Source organism: Podarcis melisellensis, assembly GCF_964234715.1.
Source record: "Podarcis melisellensis genome assembly, chromosome: 4".
Taxonomy (NCBI): domain Eukaryota; kingdom Metazoa; phylum Chordata; class Lepidosauria; order Squamata; family Lacertidae; genus Podarcis; species Podarcis melisellensis.
The window spans coordinates 30,819,290-30,839,172 of NC_138531.1; the positions used below are offsets into that span (position 1 = coordinate 30,819,290).

Genomic DNA, 19,883 nt, shown 5'->3' on the forward strand with positions numbered 1-19,883 from the left:
TAACATGCTTTTCTGGAAGACTAAAGTAGAGGTCAAGTCTTTAACTTTGTTTTAAACATTCATATTGTGGCTGCATTCACATTTAACTGTTGCCTGGTATTGTGTGCCTTAGTGTTGGGCTCATGGACACCCAGTACGTTTCAGTACATCATAGCTAATGTTAACCATGGCTCATAGTTCGGTGGACAGTGCACTGTTTTATTGTTTGGCAGGGACCAGGCACTGCTGGTCTTCCCGCCTCCAGGTTGCTTGACATAATAGGATTTTCAAAATGTCTTAAGGGCATCCATGTGTTGGGATAAAGCCAAAATGTACTCGTAATTGTAACTTTTGCCCAGTAGCTGAAGGGGGAGGATGTAGATTTTATTCTTCTCAAGGTGCCATAGAAATGTGGTCAAGCAGTTGCCCACAGGAAGACCACAAGCACAACAGCAGTCTCCCGATTTACGCTTCCCAGCAACTGTCTACATTGTGAAGAAGATGGAGTGAACTAGCTGCAACAGCTGAAGTTTTTGAACATTTTCAGAGGCAGGCCATGCCTAATATATTGCCATAATCTTACCTAGAGATACTCATTTCTAGCATATTCCCCACCCCACCCCCAATTAAATGTTACGGCATACATTTAAATGTCCACACCATACATTTAAAGTACATGATGTTGCCAGGAGTCCTGGAAAACAGAGTTATCGCCTCACAGTTACAATTGCCAGCACCCTTAAAGGACAGTTGCCAGAAACCAAGTGCCACATAACTAAATAACATCTCCACCACCACCACACACACAAGGAAGAAGAATAATCCTGGGAACTGTAGTTTGGAAAGGTTGTTGGGAGTTGTAGCTCTGACTACAGTTCCCAACATACTTGGGAAAGGGGAAATTGATTTATTATTTAAACATATATCATGTATACAGCCCAAGGGACAACTTGAGAAGTATTTAATGTTTGATTTTTTGTTTTTAATATTTTGTTGGGAGCCACCCAGCATGGCTGGGAAAACCCAGCCAGATGGGTGTTTTATAAATCATAAATAATTATTATTATTATTATTATTATTATTATTATTATTACCCTGATCATACCTACCCAGAAGAGAGTCCTATTGAATTCAACGAGGCTTACTCCCAGGTGTGTGGGGGCTGCAGTTTTAGGCTGCGAGCCTACGCACTTGGGCGCGAGCCGGACAGAATTCATGGACGACTCTTGAGTAGGCAGGGCTGGGGGTTGCCTGGGCGTGCGCGCGCAGCCCTTTGCTTTCTCCCCTGGGGAAGAAAAGGGGCAGGGGGCGGTTCCCAAACGAGCGCGCGCGCCAGGCTGCATTTATGAGGGAAGGAAAGAGGACGGCTTTGCTTGGGCGCAGGAAGGAGGCCTGGCCGCCGAGTCCCCGCCTCTTTGCCTTTCTCCTGGCCGGGGCGGGCGGGCGGGCGAGCGAGCCGGGCCGCCTCCCAGGGAAGGAAGGAAGAGGCGGGAACGCGGAGGTTGCCGCTTGCGCCGGCGCTGCCGCCTTTCGGTGCAGGCGGTCTGGGCGCTCCATTCGCCAAGCGCGCGCGCGTGTGGGGTTTGCCATGGTGCTGTTGCGCCGCGTGGCGCTGCCTCTGCTGCTGGCGCTGGCGGCGGTGGGGTGCCCGCGGGTGGCCTGGTCCCTGGTGTGGTACACGGCCTGGGTGACCACCATGTACACCGAGCCCGGCACCAACCGCACGGTGCAGGAGAGCACCGAGAGCGGCCGCTACGGCGACGGCTCGCCCAAGGACAACGCGCAAGGCCTGGTGGGCATCCCCCGCGGCGGCGGCGGAGCGGGGAGCGGCCGCCACATGGAAGGCTGCGCGCCGGGGATCGACTACGAGATCCCCAGGCCGCCCGGAGCGCAATTCGCGGGGACGCCTCCGTCGTGGATCGCTCTGGTGGCGCACGGGGGCTGCAGCTTGAAGGACAAAATCGCCAACGCCGTGAGGAAGCGGGCGGCTGCCGTGGTGATCTACAACGAGCCCAGGTTCGGCAACTCCACCCTGACCATGTCCTATAATTACGGTGAGTGATGCTGAAAGGGAAGAAGAGTTTGGGAAGTGGCAACTCGGGTAAGTTTGGAGTGGAGGGACCTTTGGGGTTTGGCGCATCATGTATTCACATCAAAAGGGGGGAACAAGGCTGCAGAAAACTTCCCTGGAAGCAAGTGCCGCATGAATTTAGGGCTGGTGTGGTGTGCCATGTGGCAGGCAGTGCCACAGGCTGCGCACAGGTGGTGGATGCTACTTTTGAGTCCCATGTGAATGCACACACTCCTCTGGCCCAGTCTGCCCAGTTTGTATTGTGCTTGTTTTCAGAGAACATCTTCAAAAAGTTCTCTCCGCCACCTGTAGGAATGGTCTGTTTTACTACCTCATTTGTGTAGGCAAGGCCTTAGTTTGGACCAAGCATCCCTCACATCTGGCTGCACATGTGGAGCAGCAGAAGTTGACTTGAGTAAGAACGAATTAGCCCTGTTGCATCAAACCAAAGGCAGCCCAGCACCTTGGTTTGTGTTCTATCCTTTCTCTTCTATCCTTTTCTTTCCTCCAAGAAGCTCAAGGTGCAATGATTGGCCCCCCTCCCTTTATTTTGTCTTTAACATTTCCCTGTGAACTAGGTTTTGGAGATAGTGACTGGCCCAAGATCTGCCAGTGAGGTTTAAAGGGTGGGGATGTGGACCTGGCCCTCTCATCATGCTCCTCACAGTGCCACACAGTTGTCAACTGAATGACTCCCAAGAAGTTCACAAATAGGGATGAAGCCTTTGCGGGTTGCTGATCTTAGCAACTGGTTTTCAGTGGCACACTCCTGTGGACGTACTATATATTTAAAGCACTTTTGAGGCACATCTCCAAAAGAATTCTGGGCACTATAGTTCTTCCTTCATAAAGTTACAATTCCCAGCAAACCTTAATCAACTACAGTGCCCAGAATTCTTTGTGGGAGGAAATGTGCTTCAAATGTGCTTTAAAGGCTGTGTGTACACAGTATTGCCTTTGAATATGGAAGTTCTGTGTAGCCATCGTTTCTTACAGCCATTATTCGACTTATCCACCAATAATTTGTTTAGCATTCTTTTAAAACCACCTAAACGTGAGTGTTCCTGCTATCCTAGCAGTTCGAAAGCACATCAAAGTGCAAATAGATAAATAGGTACTGCTCTGGCGGGAAGGTAAATGGCGTTTCCATGTGCTGCTCTGTTTTCTCAGAAGCGGCTTAGTCATGCTGGCCACATGACCCGGAAGCTGTACATCGGCTCCCTCGGCCAATATAGTGAGATGACCACCGCAACCCCCAGAGTCATCCGCGACTGGACCTAATGGTCAGGGGACCCTTTACCTTTAAACGTGAGTGTAGGCTGTTGCTGCATCTTGTGACAATGAATCCTATAAATTAATTATGCACTGTGTGAAGAAATGCTTCCTTTTGTCTGTCCTTCGTCATAGTTATTGTGCAAGAATAAATATTTATTTCTGTATACTGTGCATAATTTTATTTCCCTCCCACCCCCATTAACTTCTTACCATGGAAATGGAAGCCTCAAAAGCCTCAAACTAGAAAGTACTTTACTACTGAGCTACATAATCAGGAGCGCATACTGTAAACCGCCCTAAGACCTCCGGGTATAGGATGGCATAATAATAATAATAATAATAATAATAATAATAATAATAATAATAATAATAATAATAGTGCTTAGCAGAGAACCAAGAGGAGCAACGGAAGCTGTGCCAAAGGTACACCAGGTTTTAGGGAAGGTAAACTCCTTACTCAGGGATCATTTGCCAAGTCTCTGGAAATAGGAACGGGGCTGAGCTTGTACAGCAGGTTTGTTTGGAGACGTGATTTGGTTTAGCAGGTTTGACACAGAAACAAGAGCAGCTGTGGGGAGGAGCAAGGAAATGAAGATGCTGAATGGGAGGCCTACAAAGTTGTATTGTTCCCTTTTATGAAAATGTGATATAGGACTTTTCAAATACAGTGGTACCTCGGTTTACGAACTTAATCCGCTCCGGAAGTCCGTTCTTAAACCGAAACCGTTCTTAAACCGAGGCGCGCTTTCCCTAGTGAGGCCTCCTGCCGCCAGTGCCATTACACCGTTCGGCTTCCGTTCTTAGACAGAGGTAAAGTTTGCAAACCGGGACACTACTTCCGGTTTTGCAGAATTCACAAACCAAATCGTTCTTAAAGCGGACGGTTCTTAAACCGAGGTACCACTGTAGCTGAAAGAGAAAATGGTCAGTGCTTCTGTATAAAACACCGAATAAACTGAAAAGCAAGTTGTTTGGATCTAGTTATTTCAAAACACGGTAGCTTCCTGGATCCACATCCTGTATGCCTGCTACCTGTTTGCAAGTTCCTCTAAATATTTTTTTGGCTTTCTAGCTTGTGCAATTATACAAGAGGTGCAGGAAAGAAGCCTCAGCAGGCAGATACTATGTGCGCTTTTATAGGACACAGCATTCCATCAGCATTCAGAAATAAATGTGCTGTACTCAAAATGACCTGCATAAAGATGCTGAGCATGATTTTATAACTAACATATATTTTTTTGGCGAGGACAAGTATAAAGCCTCTTCTTGGGTGCATTTTGGTGTAATGGAGTGGAAAGCAGCATATGAAGTGATTGCAAGAATCGTTTGGGGAAAACAGCCTCAAGGAGACTGCATATGTATGATTCATCGCAGCAATATTTCAGGTTTCCTAAGTATTTAAAAAACTCTGTGGCTTGTTGAAAGCAAGACATAATGGAGCCAGATTGCATGAGCAGATGGGGGCATCATGTACAATAGAAGCCTGATAACATACAGGTGCCCTTTTGATGCATTTTGGGATGAAGGAAAACCAGCTTGGGTGCCATTCAGAAAAGAAAGGAAACTACACAGCAATAATAGAATAAAAGCACAACACCCAAAGCCAAAGAGTTAAAACATTAAATATAAGATCAAACACCAAGAGAAATAAGAAAATGTTTTCGCTTCCAGTCTAAAAGTTACAAGGCAGCATAGCATTCCTAGTAGGAATTTCATAGCCAAGGTGCTTGCCCGGATCTGTATTATTCTCAAGTGAAATTTTGATGGTAGGCTGACATATAACAGGGCTTTCAAAGATTTTCTGCTATGGGCAGATCTCCACGGGAGGAGGTGGTCCTTCAGATTCTGGTAATGTGGCTCTAAGGGACACGGGTGGCACTATAGTCTAAACAACTGAGCCTCTTGGGCTTGCCATTTGGAAGGTTGGCGGTTCGAATCCCCATGACAGGGTGAGCTCCCGTTGCTCGGTCCCAGCTCCTGTCAACCAAGCAGTTCGAAAGCACGCCAGTGCAAGTAGATAAATAGGTACTCTGCGGCAAGAAGGTAAATGGCATTTCCGTGTGCTCTATCACTCATCATGGTCCTCCGTGCACCAGTAGCGTTTTAGTCATGCTGCCCAAATGACCCGGAAAACTGTCTGTGGACCAGTGCCGGCTCCCTCAGCCTGAAAGCGAGATGAGCCCTGCAACCCCATAGTCGCCTTTGACTGGACTTAACCATCCAGGGGTCCTTTACCTTTACCAATGTGGCTCTAAGCAGTTTGTGTACTAGTCGCCAGCACTTTGAATTGGACCCAGAAGCAAAACTGGAGTCGTATGTCTACACACGGATTGTTTCCCATGACCTTTTTGTGTAGGACCTTTTCTTTTGTCCTGACTTTTGTGGGGTGGGGGAATTGCACGTGGTTGGTTGATGCCTAGCTTGTAGCCCTGAGGCCAGAGTTTCATGAGTAGAGAAGTATGAAGATCTCTTCCCCAAGCCCCAAATGCTACATATAGCTGAGGAAGGCTGATAAATGGAGGAACTGGTTGAGGGAAGCGTGGGTGAATCATGAATGGCCTGTTTCTTCTTTGATTAAAAACAAACATGTAGCATCTCTGGATTGCAACATTTGAGCTTCCTGATTGACATCCTGATAACTTAAGAGGCCAAGATACGAAACTGCTTCTTAAAAGTAGGTCACTGGAACTGTTTATATGCACTATATATTTTTCTCGAACGCAGCCCTTCTCTGTGTTGTGAAATTAGTTATTGCAGCTACAATGTCTGCAATCACTTTAGTCAGTGTTGAAGCATTTGCAAAATCAGAATATTGTCGGTTACAAACTTAATGTGGAGGAGGGATGTTTTTCTTATCGGCTTACTTATAGCAAAACAATGCTGTTGATCTTATTCCGCCTCTTCTGGGTTTTAAGCATACATATAGGAAGTACAGTAAAAGTTGAGCCCAAGTGCATGCCATTTAAAGTTTGGGAACAGGTGGGTGGCAAGTAAACATTGCAGGTCTATTCACCATCATTCATTGTATTTATATTTTCAAAATGAACCTTAATCTCAAGCTAAATTTATGCATGATATGGCCTCTCATCCTTATGTGTAATCTAGTTTGGGCTATCAAGTATGGCAATCTCAATAAGCCAACAATCCAAAACAACAAGGGTTTAGTAGAGAGGAAAACTCAAATATCAAGACACTCTTATGGTCCAAATGTCTCTTGATTGCAGATTTATAAACCATTTCACAACAAGAATTTACCAAAGTGGCATAGAATGAAATAAGATGAAATACAAAATATTACAAACAGAAGACAGTACCCTCCCCCTGCCAAAAAAACACAACCCCAAATTGGCATGTGGGAATCTTGATAACCCTCAAATAGAAGGAGGACATGTGAGGAGATGAATGCCACAGAATGTATAGAGTGAAAAGATTTCTGGATTCTAAGATTTTATTCTAATTTAAGAATTTGTTTTCTCTATTATAAGGGGGAGAGCATGGCAGTTGTAGGACTTGGTCTTGCATCATATCCAACAATATGCTGGGTGGGATCTTGAAGGAAAAACTACAGCAAAATTACTTCTGGTGTACTTAACTTTACATAAGGTTGCCTGGATTTCATGCAGAGAATAAAAAAAGTTGTGCAAGAGCCCACATGACTCCTGTTTTTCTTTCCCCTCGACAGGTACTGGCAATGCAGTTGTAATTATGGTTGGATATCCCAAAGGCATGGAGATCTTGGAACTGGTGCGAAGAGGGATACCAGTGAGGATGTCTATTGGTGTTGGCAAGCAACACATGCAAGAATATATCAGTGGACAGTCTGTTGTATTTGTATCTATTGCATTTATCACCATGATGATCATATCGTTGGCATGGCTTATATTTTTTTATATACAGCGCTTCCTCTATAGTGGATCACATTTTAGAAACCAGGTAATTACATGGGTGATTTTTCTTCTTCAATTTCTTTAGTGAAAAATGTTTGCTTGTAATTAGGGCTGCGAATCCTGTACTTAGTATAGAGAGAAGCACTGTTGCAATGGTTTTGATCTGAGTCTTACCTTCATGCGCATCTTGCACGTTTACTAATATCCTGTGCTGTGGCGATCACAGAGGGTCCCCGGACGTTTGACTGTCTATTGATTCCTGGGCCACCACTGTGATTGCCTCTTCGCTGCCACCAACCCATTTCCCTCGGGTACACACAGAGTCCAGACAGTTGTTAACATTAACTAATAATCAAGTTTATTGTTATAAACATGAACAAGTTTATGGTTTCAGTTAGTTTTTCTTGTCAGTTTCTTAATCTTAATTCCTTAACTGTCCTATACGTTCCTAACAACTTCAAACTTATTATCCCAAGTGTCTATCTGACTCCACCTAACAGTTCCTCTCACTCTCTCACAACACAACTCGACCAACCCACAGACTTATCCTCTCTCTTCCTTCTCCAACTCCCAACTCTCAGCTCTCAACTGAACCACATGACTCCGACTCTAACTTTGACCTCTCCCCTCGGGTTCCCACTGGCCAATCACTTCACACTCATTTAACCCTTTCCTTATGACCCACCTAGGAGGCAAACGCCACATGTGCACATTCCCATTTCATGTGTTAACACTTGGCCAACATAGGAAACAGGATTGCTTTTGTGCCTTTCAGTTAAAGGGAACCCTTAGATCTTGGATAAGTGGAGTTGTTAGATTACTCAGCGTCTCAGGTGGTATCTCATATAATCTCATTTAAATATGCACTACTGATTGAATTGGTTGTGTTGTTGTTTTTTAGGGCCATAGAGAAGAAACCATAAAAGCAATTGGCCAGCTTCCACTGCATATTGTAAAGCATGAAGATAAGGTAATGTCAATCAGACTAATGTAGATGGAAACGTCTTCCATTAGCACAGTTTCTTTAAAATGAAATGAAAGATAGCTTGGTCAGAAGAGCATGAGACTCTTATTCTTAGGGTCATGGGTCTGAGCCCCACATTGGCCAGAATATTCCTGCTTTACAGGGATTGAACTAAATTGGGCTTAGGGCCCTCGTATTTACAGGACCGCCTCTCCTGGTATGCCCCACAGAGGACCTTAAGGTCCATGAATAACCATAGTTTAGAGGTCCTGGGCCCCAAGGAAGTTAGGTTATCCTCCACCAGGGCCAGGGCCTTCTCAGTGATGGCTCCGACCTGGTGGAATGCCTTGTCCCATGAGACCAGGGCCCTGCAGGATTTAACTTCCTTCCACAGGGCCTGTAGGACAGAGCTATTCCACCTGGCTTTCAATTTGAACTTAGCCTGATCTTTTCTTCCCCTTCCTTCCCTCCCTCTCCCCTTTTTATGAAGATTACCCGCTCTGGGATCCCACAGCTAATTCTCCCCTGGTCTCCTCGCTGGCCCAAATAGGACTAATCTAGACAGCTATCCCTGGTGATCATCTAATGTTTATTGGATGGATTTCCCCCCTAAATTAATTTTTGCATTCTGAATTTATTGTTATTCACGTTTTATACTGTATTTTATGCTGTTTTTTTGTTGCATCAATTAAGTGTTTTAATTTGGTATTAGCTGCCCTGAGCCCGGTTTTCTGAACCGGGAAGGGCGGGTATAAATAAAAAATTATTATTATTATTATTATTTATATTAAATGACCCTCACGGTCCCGTCCAACGCCTCAATTGTGTGATTCTGTGAACTTCCTTTGCCTGGTTACATACATGGGTAGGTGTATGTAGAATCTCGTTGGTTGCTCCATACACCCAAGGGAACCATCAATAGCAGCTTGTGATGACACATTGTAAGCTGCTTCTGAAACCAATGAGCTTTTTTAAAAAAAGTCTGTGATATGGCAAAAACAGAACAATAATAATAGAACAAGCATTCCAGAATGCAAACCCAAGGTCTTAGGCAAGCCAAAAGTATCTTTTTTTAAAAAAACAACCACACACACACCACGCTGTTTCTGAGAAAGAGAGTCTCATGTTCTTGTTTGCTCTAAAACCCTAGGTCATGAGTCTATAATTTGTTCAGTGCACCACATAATTGTACAAGAAGACACACAAGTACAAAATTGTACATAATTGTTCTTAGTTATGGGAACTGCTCTGAATTTCTGGCACTAACACAGTAATATAATAATATCAGTTGGACTTTGCAATAATTTGTGAAGATGATCTAACTGATACCAAATGCTAATATGACTGAGCCACGCCTGGATACTTACAGCAGAGGGTTCATAATTGCTCAGACAGAGTTAATAGGTTTCTCTGGGCAGAGCCAAAAGCAGCCAAAGTCTTGCTGTTGCTACTTGGCCGAGTTAAACCATTTTATAGCTATGTATTTTAGCATCAAGTGTCCTGATCATCGTGTGAACCATATATGAGTGGCTTAAGAGATTGCATAAAATAATGCCAAGCAACAAATATTGGTTGTGGCTGAACTTTATAGTCCTGTGTCCTGAATAATTTGGTTTACTTGATTTCTGCTCCTGACTTAGAAACTACAAATATTCTAACATAAGTCTCACTCTATTTGAGTATCAATGGGAATTTCAGGGAAGAATTGTATGGAATACCTCATGTAGCTTGCTGTATTTTCACTTGGTTTGAAATTGATCAGCTCACTCCAGCCAATTTTTGTAATCTGTTATGGTATGTCAACATTTAGAATTTGAGTTGGCCGCTTTGCAGATGCAAGGATATTTGCTGTATGTTCTTAACATGGTATTTCAGATTAAGTTAGTCTTTTTGTATAATTTGTGTGCTCTGTAACGTTGCATTTCTTTAGAATTTCTTGTCCTGGTATCTGAATTGCTTCCCTGCTTATTTTCAAAGAAATGGCTTCAGAAGACTTGGATACTTAGAGTACCTTTATTTTACAAAGTTGTGCAAGGCTTAACTTCAACATTAACTATACTTTTGTTCTTCTAAAGGGCTTGAATGTCGATGCTGAAAATTGCGCTGTATGCATTGAAAACTACAAACCAAAGGATATCGTTCGAATCCTGCCTTGCAAGTAAGCTTATTAGAATTTGCTTCAGTGAGGTATCATTACTTAGGAACTATTTAACAAAACTCATTAAAAAAAAATCGAGTCCCCAGTCTTTTTAAGATTGGAGAAAGATAAGTGCACAGTAGCTTTTTGATTTATTTTTCATTCAAGCCTATAAACTCGCAGGTAATGCATTCTTGTTTTTACAATGCTGGCGATAGGGAGGCGTTCATTCAGTTCTTCCAACTTATGTGCCCTAAAAAACAGGGATGAGGAACTTGTGGTTGCTGGACAGCGTTTCCTGAAAAGTTGTTCAGGGTGGGTTCCATGAAGTGGGTGCCACCACATTGAAATGCCCTGTTACGAGTAGATTGTCAAAACCAACCTCAGGGGCATGTGCTGGCAACAGAAGGGTCTTTCCCAGTTCGGGGACTGAACAGGGCACTATGGGAGATGGCAGCTTCCCAAATTACCAGGTCCTATGTTTTTTAGGGATATCAATATCTATCTTGGCTTGCTAGCAAATTAGCAGCCAGACCAGATCCTTCAAAGGGGGGCATTATATGCTTGTGATACGGGGCCTTATTCAGCTGCCAAGCCACAGCATTCTGTGCTAGCTGAAATTTCCAGACCACCCCCCAGGCGTAACCCCATACAGTCTTTCAGTGGTCCGTGTGCCTACAGATTTAATTTCTGTGGGAGTTTGAATTGCATAGTTACCCTGGATCTTGTCAAGGTGGGGATTGTTTTCGGCCTGCTCAGCAAACGCTGCAATGCTGCCTTATCAAAGTTTTGCTTTAGATAGGCTTTTTGTTCTTTTAATTTTGCCAAATTTCATTGCATGAAAGAACAGCCCTTATATTTGATTTCAAAAACTACGATGTCTCTTCAGGCACGTCTTTCACAGGCATTGCCTCGATCCCTGGCTGCTGGAACACAGAACGTGTCCAATGTGCAAACTAGATGTCATCAAAGCGCTCGGATATTGGGTAGGTTGGAAATGTGTAACTAAATCTGTGATAAGGTTCTAGGCATCCTGTTTGGGGCCAGGTAATACCTGCGCCGGCCAAGCATCCAGCCAGCCACGGCATATTACTTTTTGCAGGGAGGAGCCCAAGCTGGTTTTATCTAGAGAAGGTGCCTGTTGTTATGGTCAATTCAATTCTGCATAATCAGAAGCCGGAAATCTGTCTCGTTGAACTTCACCAGTGAAAACTAGGTACATGTTGACGAAACAATCTGGCAAGAGCAACCAAACCAAGATCAAAACTCAATACTGCTGACTGCAAAATACCAGCTTGCCCCCCCCCATCATATGTTCTCCTTGTGTAGGACCAAATCTTTTTAGAAAGGCTCAGGCTCCTTCTTGTCCCAGTGGCTCATTTCCTAAATCACTGTAGTTGGGCAGACATTCAGCTCCTCAGTGAGAAGACTCATTGAGTTAGGTCCGCTGCGCTACAATCTCTTCCAGCCATCCAGGATGTGAGCCTGAACCAATACGTTTCTGAGCACAATTCAAAGTGTTGGTGCTGACCTTTAAAGCACTAAACGGCCTCGGTCCAGTATATCTGAAGGAGCGTCTACACCCCCATCGTTCTACCTGGACACTGAGGTCCAGCGCCGAGGGCCTTCTCGGTAGTGGCATCCGCCTTGTGGAATACCCTCCCACCAGATGTCAAAGAGAACAACTACCAGACTTTTAGAAGACATCTGAAGGCAGCCCTGTTTAGGGAAGCTTTTAATGTTTGATGTATTGTGGTATTTTAATATTTCTTTGGAAGCCGCCCAGAGTGGCTGTGGAAGTCCAGCCAGATGGGTGGGGTATAAATAATATATTATTATTATTATTATTATTATTATTATTATTATTATTATTGCAGAATCCATGTTTGGTCTGAAAAGGTCTTCATGCTCAGTCCATAGCATCTCATTTAGCATGGCTGGGGAAGTTTTTTTCTCCCTGATTGACAACCCTGGGAAGTTTCACCAGTCCGGATATCTGAGATGGAATGTGTGTATTGTGATTGCTGAGCTACCGCAGGCAGTTGTCTAAAAGCAGCTTGGCTCGGCTCAGTTGCTAATTTCATCTATGTCCCCTGAAAACGGATGTGCTTCTATAAATGAGTGGCTGCCACTGTTGAGATGTGTATATAGCTGCCCCTGGTGGTGCGTTTATTTGGCAAAGCAGTTTTGCTGATTTCAGAATTAAGTGTGGGGGAGGTCATAGCTGCGGTGTGCCAACATGTGGGCTTGGGAAAGCAGTTTGACCTCACCCCCAAAGGATTTTCTCCCAAGACAGGCAAATACCAACTGAAATACCTGTGTTGTGCCCCATCCTGCTTCCTGGCTATGTTACAGTGTGAAAGGAGTTAGGAAATTGGCTTATAAGTTTTGGTTTTAAAAAAAGAGAGAGTGTGTGTGATCCTGGTACATTAGCTTGATCTCTTTTCCCTTCTGCCCCACCCCTTTTCAATAACAGTCTTGCTCAGGGGTCAGCAAACCTTTTCAGCAGGGGGCTGGTCCACTGTCCCTCAGACCTTGTGGGGGGCCAGACTATATGGGGGGGGATGAAGGAATTCCTATGCCCCACAAATAACCCAGAGATGCATTTTAAATAAAAGCACACATTCTACTCATGTAAAAACACGCTGATTCCTGGACTGTCTGCGGACCGGATTTAGAAGGCGATTGGACCGGATCCGGCCCCCAGGCCTTAGGTTCCCTACTCATGGTCTTGCTGGTTAACACTTCTTCCCCCCGCCCCTTCAACTTCGAAGGGAGGGCCTGCAGATGAACAAGAAGTTGCAATGCCTGAATCAACAAGTGGCAGCATATTGGCCGAGAGCTGGAGTATTGCTGTGCCAGAAGAGAACAGAAATGAAACAAGTGACTTATCAGCATCTTCTGCTAACGGATCTGCATCAAGTAGTAACGGTTTAAAAGAGGATGCAGGTGAAAGAACAGCCTTACTTGGTATGTAACCTTATGTCATGTTTCTTTTTTGTAGGAATTGATATCCTAGAAACCAGATGTCAGATTCAGCATCTGAGTTGAACTGTGGATATACTTAAAAACCTTGATTATCTCACTCAGCTGGGCAGATCAAAGGAGGTTCCCATGCTGTTTTTTGTAGATCAGAGCACTAATCCCAAACTCTTTTGCATACTTTATGAAGGTCTTTGCTGTGCTCATTCTGCAGGAAGAGCATAACACAATTGTAAACATGGATCAACAGAAATGATACTAAAGGGGGGATATATGTTTCACTCTTTGAGGATAGAAACTCAAGCTGAACTTAGATGAGGAGAGGCTGACTTGAAAGAACAATATTTTCTTCTAGGAAACTGCCCTGAATAGTGTTTGTTTATTGTTATGATAAATGTTTTGGGAATTCAAAATTCATTTGCCTTCAAGGCTAAACCATGATGCTTTTGTTAATGCAAATTGTTTTTAGCTTAGATGACTTGGTTCCCAATTAAATGATGCACTTTAGGTATGTGTTATAATTTCTATACTATAGACAGTGGAACTCAAAGAGTATTAAACATGTTATGTATTTTCTAGAAACGGATGGCAGAGATAATCGACTTGAAGAGCACCTGTCTAATGGAAACACTGTATGAAAGCTTGACAGTTTGAACTGGGAGCGAAATGTCTATTTTGTTTTGTTTAAATGCTGTGGACTTGTGTCTAGCTTAAATGTGTTACTTTTCTAATTCACGTTTCAAAAGGGCTAATAACTAGAGGCTTTGCTTTGTAAGAAGAGTAATACCTGATACAAAATGCAACAACTCTAGTATGAGTTCCTTCTTTTGACCAAAAATGAGAGTTGAGAAATGAGACAAATTTATGAGCTTGGGAGGCTTGGTGAGAACCAGAAGGGAAAATATCTGTTGCTACTTAGAAAACTTGCCTATTTTTTAAAAGCTCATTTGGCACTTGTTGAGATTGCTGCTCTTTTTCCATGGAGATTTCCCTTTGCAACTTCTTTTGTAAGAAACAGGTTCTCTTTCTTCGCTTGGTTTCCTTGTCCCTTGGTTTGTAGGGACACAAATCGAGTTAAGGAAGGAAGCTCCCAAGTGAAAACTCCCCCTGGAAAAAGAGTAAAAAGTTCAGAAATAATCTCTGTGCTAGAACAGCTATTACAAGATCAATACTAGGAGTACAAATTGCACAGGTTAACAGATAAATGAGGGTGATTTATGATAAATGTACATATAGCACATATGCAACACTGAGGTTTACTTTTTTAAAATTGTGTTTTGAGTGCATAATATGGACCTGCAAAGTATTCCAATAGTTTTGAGAATTTCTGCCACGTGCTTGCCGAAAAACCTGATGACTTTTTCATTTGCCTGTTAGGTCAATAACTTTAAGGTGTGCCACACAGTTATTGTAGCTGGCAGGCAATCTATTAGTGCCTCGGGCAACGCAAACGAGCTACCTTTGACTGTGAAACACAGTGGTGCAACAGTTGTTCATGTTGCACATGGAGAGTAATTTAACTTAAACTCTTCTCCACTCTTTCCCTTCACTGTTGTTTTTTTGTATGCTGTTTTTGGATTTTTCTCTACCTTAATTCATTCCTGAGATGTTCGTAAAGTTATTGTTTCTGTTATGCAAAGGATTGTTAGATGCTTCCAAGTAGAGGTTTGCACAATATAGTTACTGGGTTTTTTACTGTGCTAGATTAGCAGTATTGTGCCTTAGAGTAGTTGAAAAGCACTAAGCCTGAAGTGTATAAAATAGATACCACTGCACTGTTTAATTTTTACCTCTGCTTCAGGTAAATCTATATACAATAAGCTCTAGAGGAAAATGGTGAATTGTGTATTTATGGTTCTCTTAAGCGTTGGATGAACATTTTAGAATTCTAATAGTTATAAATGAATGTACGGAATCATACCGCCAAGTCTGTAAGAAACGTTTTGCACCGTGTTTAAACTTAGATATTTGGTAAGGTGCTTTTTTTAATGTCAGAGAAAATATGCAACCTAGTACTTAAATTGGATCAGTATTTAATTTCAGTATTTTCAAGTTTGGGGAAGAGGAATTCAAACATGGGTGGGGGCAGATGCAGGAAGAAACAGGGCGAAGATTCTGATAGAAATCCTACCAAAATATTCCGGGGACCTCGCCACCTTCTCTGATGAGAGTAACCCAGCCACATGTCATGAATTAAAATTGACCTCTGCAAGACCTGCCTGCATCTTACATCCAGCACTTAAAGGAGTGGACCATGCCATGACTACTCCCTGCGTCTTCAAACAATATGGATGCTGCTTTCAAAAAGGAACTGCCTTTGAACTATTCAGTTACTCATCTTTCCCTACATCTTTAGCACAAAGCGGAAGTGTTACTTGGTTAGTTGTTTTCAGCACATGACAACTCCGGCTTAGCATCACGGAAAAAGCGGGACGTCGTTTTTTGTGTGCCTTGAAAGTCTCCAGATCCTTCCTAACATTTGCAATGTAGCACCTGCCTCGGAGAAAGCAGTATGGTGAGTACCAACTACATTTCCCCCCTGTAAAAAGAGTTGGGTTTATGATTGCATTTCTTCCTGGGTTTATTTCTTAAAGGCCAATAACAGTCATATTAAAACTTAACGGAGCATGTGAACCAGAATTTTGGAATATGGAGTCCACATCTAGCTGTTAGGCACTAAATGTGCTTTACCTGTCCCTCTCTGAATATAGCATCTTGGAAACTTGGCTGTAGGTAGATGTGTAGAAACATGCAGGTGGTGTCTGGTGGGAAGGGAAGAGTTTCCCATGGCAACAGGGTATGATTTCTGCGTTATGTGCAATTTATTTCCTATCCTAGAGCTGTTCTGTTAGCTTTTTTGCTCTCCATGTCTTTATCCATCCCCACCCCAAAGCCCAATATTGGAGGGCATCTTGGATGCAGACTCAGTTATGCAAATTATATAGGTAAATTATCTAAAGTAAATTATAAGTAAGCAAATTATATAATCTGAACACAGCATCTGACCTTGGACAATTAGAATTGTTTGTTTTTTCTGAGATGGGCTGCTAATCGTTCGATTTCTGTATGGCTTTGTGTGCTGCTGGGGAGTGATGACAAAAAAGGCCGAATTGCAGTGCCTGCTAACAGTTTTCTCTCTAAAAGGCACGATGACAAAACCTCCTGAAGCGACCTTTTCGTCTGACCTCAGTAACGTCACACAAAGTAAAATGACAGACCTATGTGAACTTTAAAATTAGACTATCTCTAGCCTGCAAATGGTCAAAATCGCCTAAGTACGGATAGATGCTGCATTCAGATGTATCCGCAACTGACCTTGTGCTTCTCATTCCCTCCTTCCCTTTTGCTAAATGGGAGAAGTCTGAAATCAGCAAGCCAACAATGAAACCCGGTTTGGGGGTTTTAGTTTGGGGAAACCCAATAATGGAAACTTACAAATCTTCCCTCCTTGCATGTGGGACGGTGCCATTATGTTTGAGCAGCATCTTTAGGCCCACAACTGATTCAAGCCAAGGATTAGCCTGCCTTGACTAATGTTCCAAAATACCCCTGCCTAGGCACTCTTTGTAGAGATGTCTGCCTAGAGCAATTCCTTAATTGTCGCTGGCCATATACTACTTTAGGACAAGGGTGGGGGGAATCTGGCCTTCCAAAAGGTGCTGGATTCCAACTCCCATCAGTCGCCGCTTGCATGGCAGATGGCCAGGGGTTAGAACAGTGGACTTAGCTGTGTTAAATTCCTTTCTTTCAGTTTATTGGTGGTTGGGCGGGGGGACATCATTGAATAGGATGGGCTTCCAATTTGCTCCTATAGGCCAGGCTATGCAAACCAGGCTTGCAGCTGCCATCTTGTGTGAGAGAGTCTCCCACAGGTGCCTGTCAGAAGCAAGCAGGACCTGAATGCCATTGATTCCCAGCAAAAAGGGCGTTCAGAGGCATCCTATCCCCATTGGTGGAAACAGAGCATAGCCCTTGTGGCCTGTAGCCATTGATAGCATTGTTGGGAGTTGTAGTCCTGGAGCATTTTGATGGGCAACAGGTTTCCCTGTCCCCTTCTTCAGGTACCGAGTTGAAAAACCTTGTAGCTTGTTCTGTGAATGGAAGAGGTCTGTGATCTAACAGAGGTTCCTACCAGCAGAAGTTGAGGAAGTGATTTCCCCCTCTTTCTTGCAAAATTTTCAGGGAGCTGTGTGGGGGACAGTGAAAATCACTTATTCTCCTTTCTGTGTGTTGAGCACAGCTCCCTGGATCACCGTTCAACCCTGACTTTGGACAAACTATGTGCTTGAACAATTATTCCTGCTAACTTGTGGTACGGAAATGGTTTCGACAACTATTTTCTTTTCTCATCTAGGTGTCTGCCCCCCCCCCCCCGGACAAACTCTTCTGGAACTTGCCCACACGGACTCGGCGCTGACTTACTGCTGCTACATTCTTAATTTTTATCTGTGAGACATCCCTTCTTTCAACTATTTTAAGGCAGAAAGATTCCATGTGTGGTCTGAAAAAGATTGACTTGCCTGCAGGTGTTGTCTCATATGACAGACATGGACATTTTGCATATAGGGCACTGGGTTTAATTTAAAATGTGTGTGTGAAAATGCACCTTAAAAAAATGAAGTACAGTAGTAGGTAAACTGCCTTAAACCAAAATAAGCCAGTTGTCAATAACGAAAGCTGACTTTGCTCCTTTTGAATGTCCAGTTTCTTAGACAGTGGGCAGCAAAACAAACTAAAAGTGTTTCTGACTGGCTCTGTTTCAAGTGGGCCTTTCTGCTATAGTGGTGTCCTGTCAGCTGAAAAGGCCTCGTGTGTCCATTTATTGGAACGTAGTTTAATATTATTCCTGAACAGAAAGCTACTGATAACAGTTTGACTTGTTGCTGTACAAAACTGAGGTTATTGAGGGTTTTGTGCTTGAGCCTGGTTTTAATTTTACAAGGCAGTTTCTGTGACTCAAGTTTCATGTATAAAACAATCTCTACACGCTCTTAAAAGCAAAATTCAAGTTTTCTTTTTTTTAAAAAAAAGCAAGCTGCCTACATCGTCTCTGCACCAACGGTGTAACTGTTTAGAATACTTCTAGTGTAGAAGCTGTTACAGACTAAAATTGAACATGGCACCCTTCGTTATCAAAAATCTTGCCAGGGTACAATGTGCTTAATCCTTTTTTGAGCTGAACGTTCTAGCGGTGGGGTGAGGGGCACATTGAAGCTTTTGCTTGTGCTGAAATAAAAATAGTAGTTCCTTCAGCAGGACAACTCAGTGAAGGAGCCAGCCTCCTTTATCTTGTCTGCTGCTACCTGGTAAGCATTCAGTCCTCCTTGAAATTTCCAGTGAATAACTGGTTATCATTGTTTATTACCTCTACCACCCTAGTCAACTTTTTTGTTTGGTCATGTCTTTTAAGATTGTATGCCTGAGGGCAGGGACTGTCTTCATCGATCTTTAAGCTTTGTGGGGAGCCGTTTTTGGCTAAAGAGCAGGATAAAACATTCTATAAATAAATAAAAATGTGGAAAGTACTTAGCTCATTCTGTATTTCTATCATTAGCCTGTTCCCCTTCCTGATTTTTAAGCTTGCATCTAAAAGCCCAAACATAGATGTTCAGCATCCTCACTTCTAAATCCTTCCCTTAGCATAATTTCAGCTGTCAAGTGTTGCAACTGGATTTTTCTAGATGAGACTGCTCAAGTTTTCCCTATGGTCAGGAAAAATGAACTAGAATGGTAAAGCAGACATAGGAATCCTCTGGCTCATGAATCAAACTAGGCCTCATTTTACCTAAAAGGCTTTTCCCCAAGCTGTGCCTACCTGACACCAGGTGTTGAGATAGGTAATGGTGCTGCTGCAAAGGAACACATTGAATCCTTTAAATGTGCTCTGATTTTGTCCTGGGCCAAGGGGCTTGCATGCTATTATACCTTTAAATTTGACACCCAATGTAAGCCATGCTGGGATTAGTTAAGAGGTGGGAGCTGCCAATGCAAATGTGGACTTTGAAGTTGGAAAACTCCTTTCCTTGGGGATCTTGAGTTCAAACTCAAATTTGGCATCAGGCAGGTGACAGCTGGGGCCCCCTGCCCATCTCTCAAGGCAGTCCATGGATACTTGTGGGAGTTGAGGGTCTGCTAAGCCATCAGTTCAGACACTGGATGCAACACTAAACTTCTGAATGCTTATAATGTGACTTGTCTGTTATTTATTAAGGTGAAGGTAATGGGACTTTTCACTTCATTGTGGCCTACCTCAGATATTGTTCTTGGGAAGATGAAGTTATCAGCATCCCAAAAATATTCCTCACCATTGCTTCTTAGGTAAAAATCTGTAGCTTTTTCAACTTGGTTCAGCCTTGTAAGACAAACAGTACCCTTCACTTGTGTTGCGATAGGTTTGATTATTGTTCTTTAACTCCGATAAGCAAGTAAATTAAGATGCTAACACAACACTTGCTTACTGGAATAGAGTATCTTAGCAGTCAGAGCAATACAGTACTTATTATCTCACATGGCTGACCTGCTATGGAGTTTTTAAGAAGGTCCATGGAGGCCAGTGACATTTCTTTGCACCTCTTCTCTGTTCAGAAT

At 43.2% G+C, this 19,883-nt stretch overlaps 1 protein-coding gene across 1 annotated transcript; it reads left to right on the top strand.

Moving 5' to 3' along the window:
• The first annotated feature begins 1,309 nt into the window (after nucleotides 1–1,309).
• RNF149 (ring finger protein 149) lies at nucleotides 1,310–18,313 on the top strand. Its single transcript, XM_081908880.1, has 8 exons — nucleotides 1,310–2,033; nucleotides 7,008–7,258; nucleotides 8,114–8,182; nucleotides 10,252–10,334; nucleotides 11,203–11,299; nucleotides 13,088–13,283; nucleotides 13,875–15,805; nucleotides 17,650–18,313. Exons 1-7 carry the CDS (start codon nucleotides 1,325–1,327, stop codon nucleotides 13,931–13,933), a joined length of 1,464 nt encoding a protein of 487 aa, XP_081765006.1. The 5' UTR covers nucleotides 1,310–1,324; the 3' UTR covers nucleotides 13,934–15,805; nucleotides 17,650–18,313.
• Nucleotides 18,314–19,883: the final 1,570 nt, after the last annotated feature.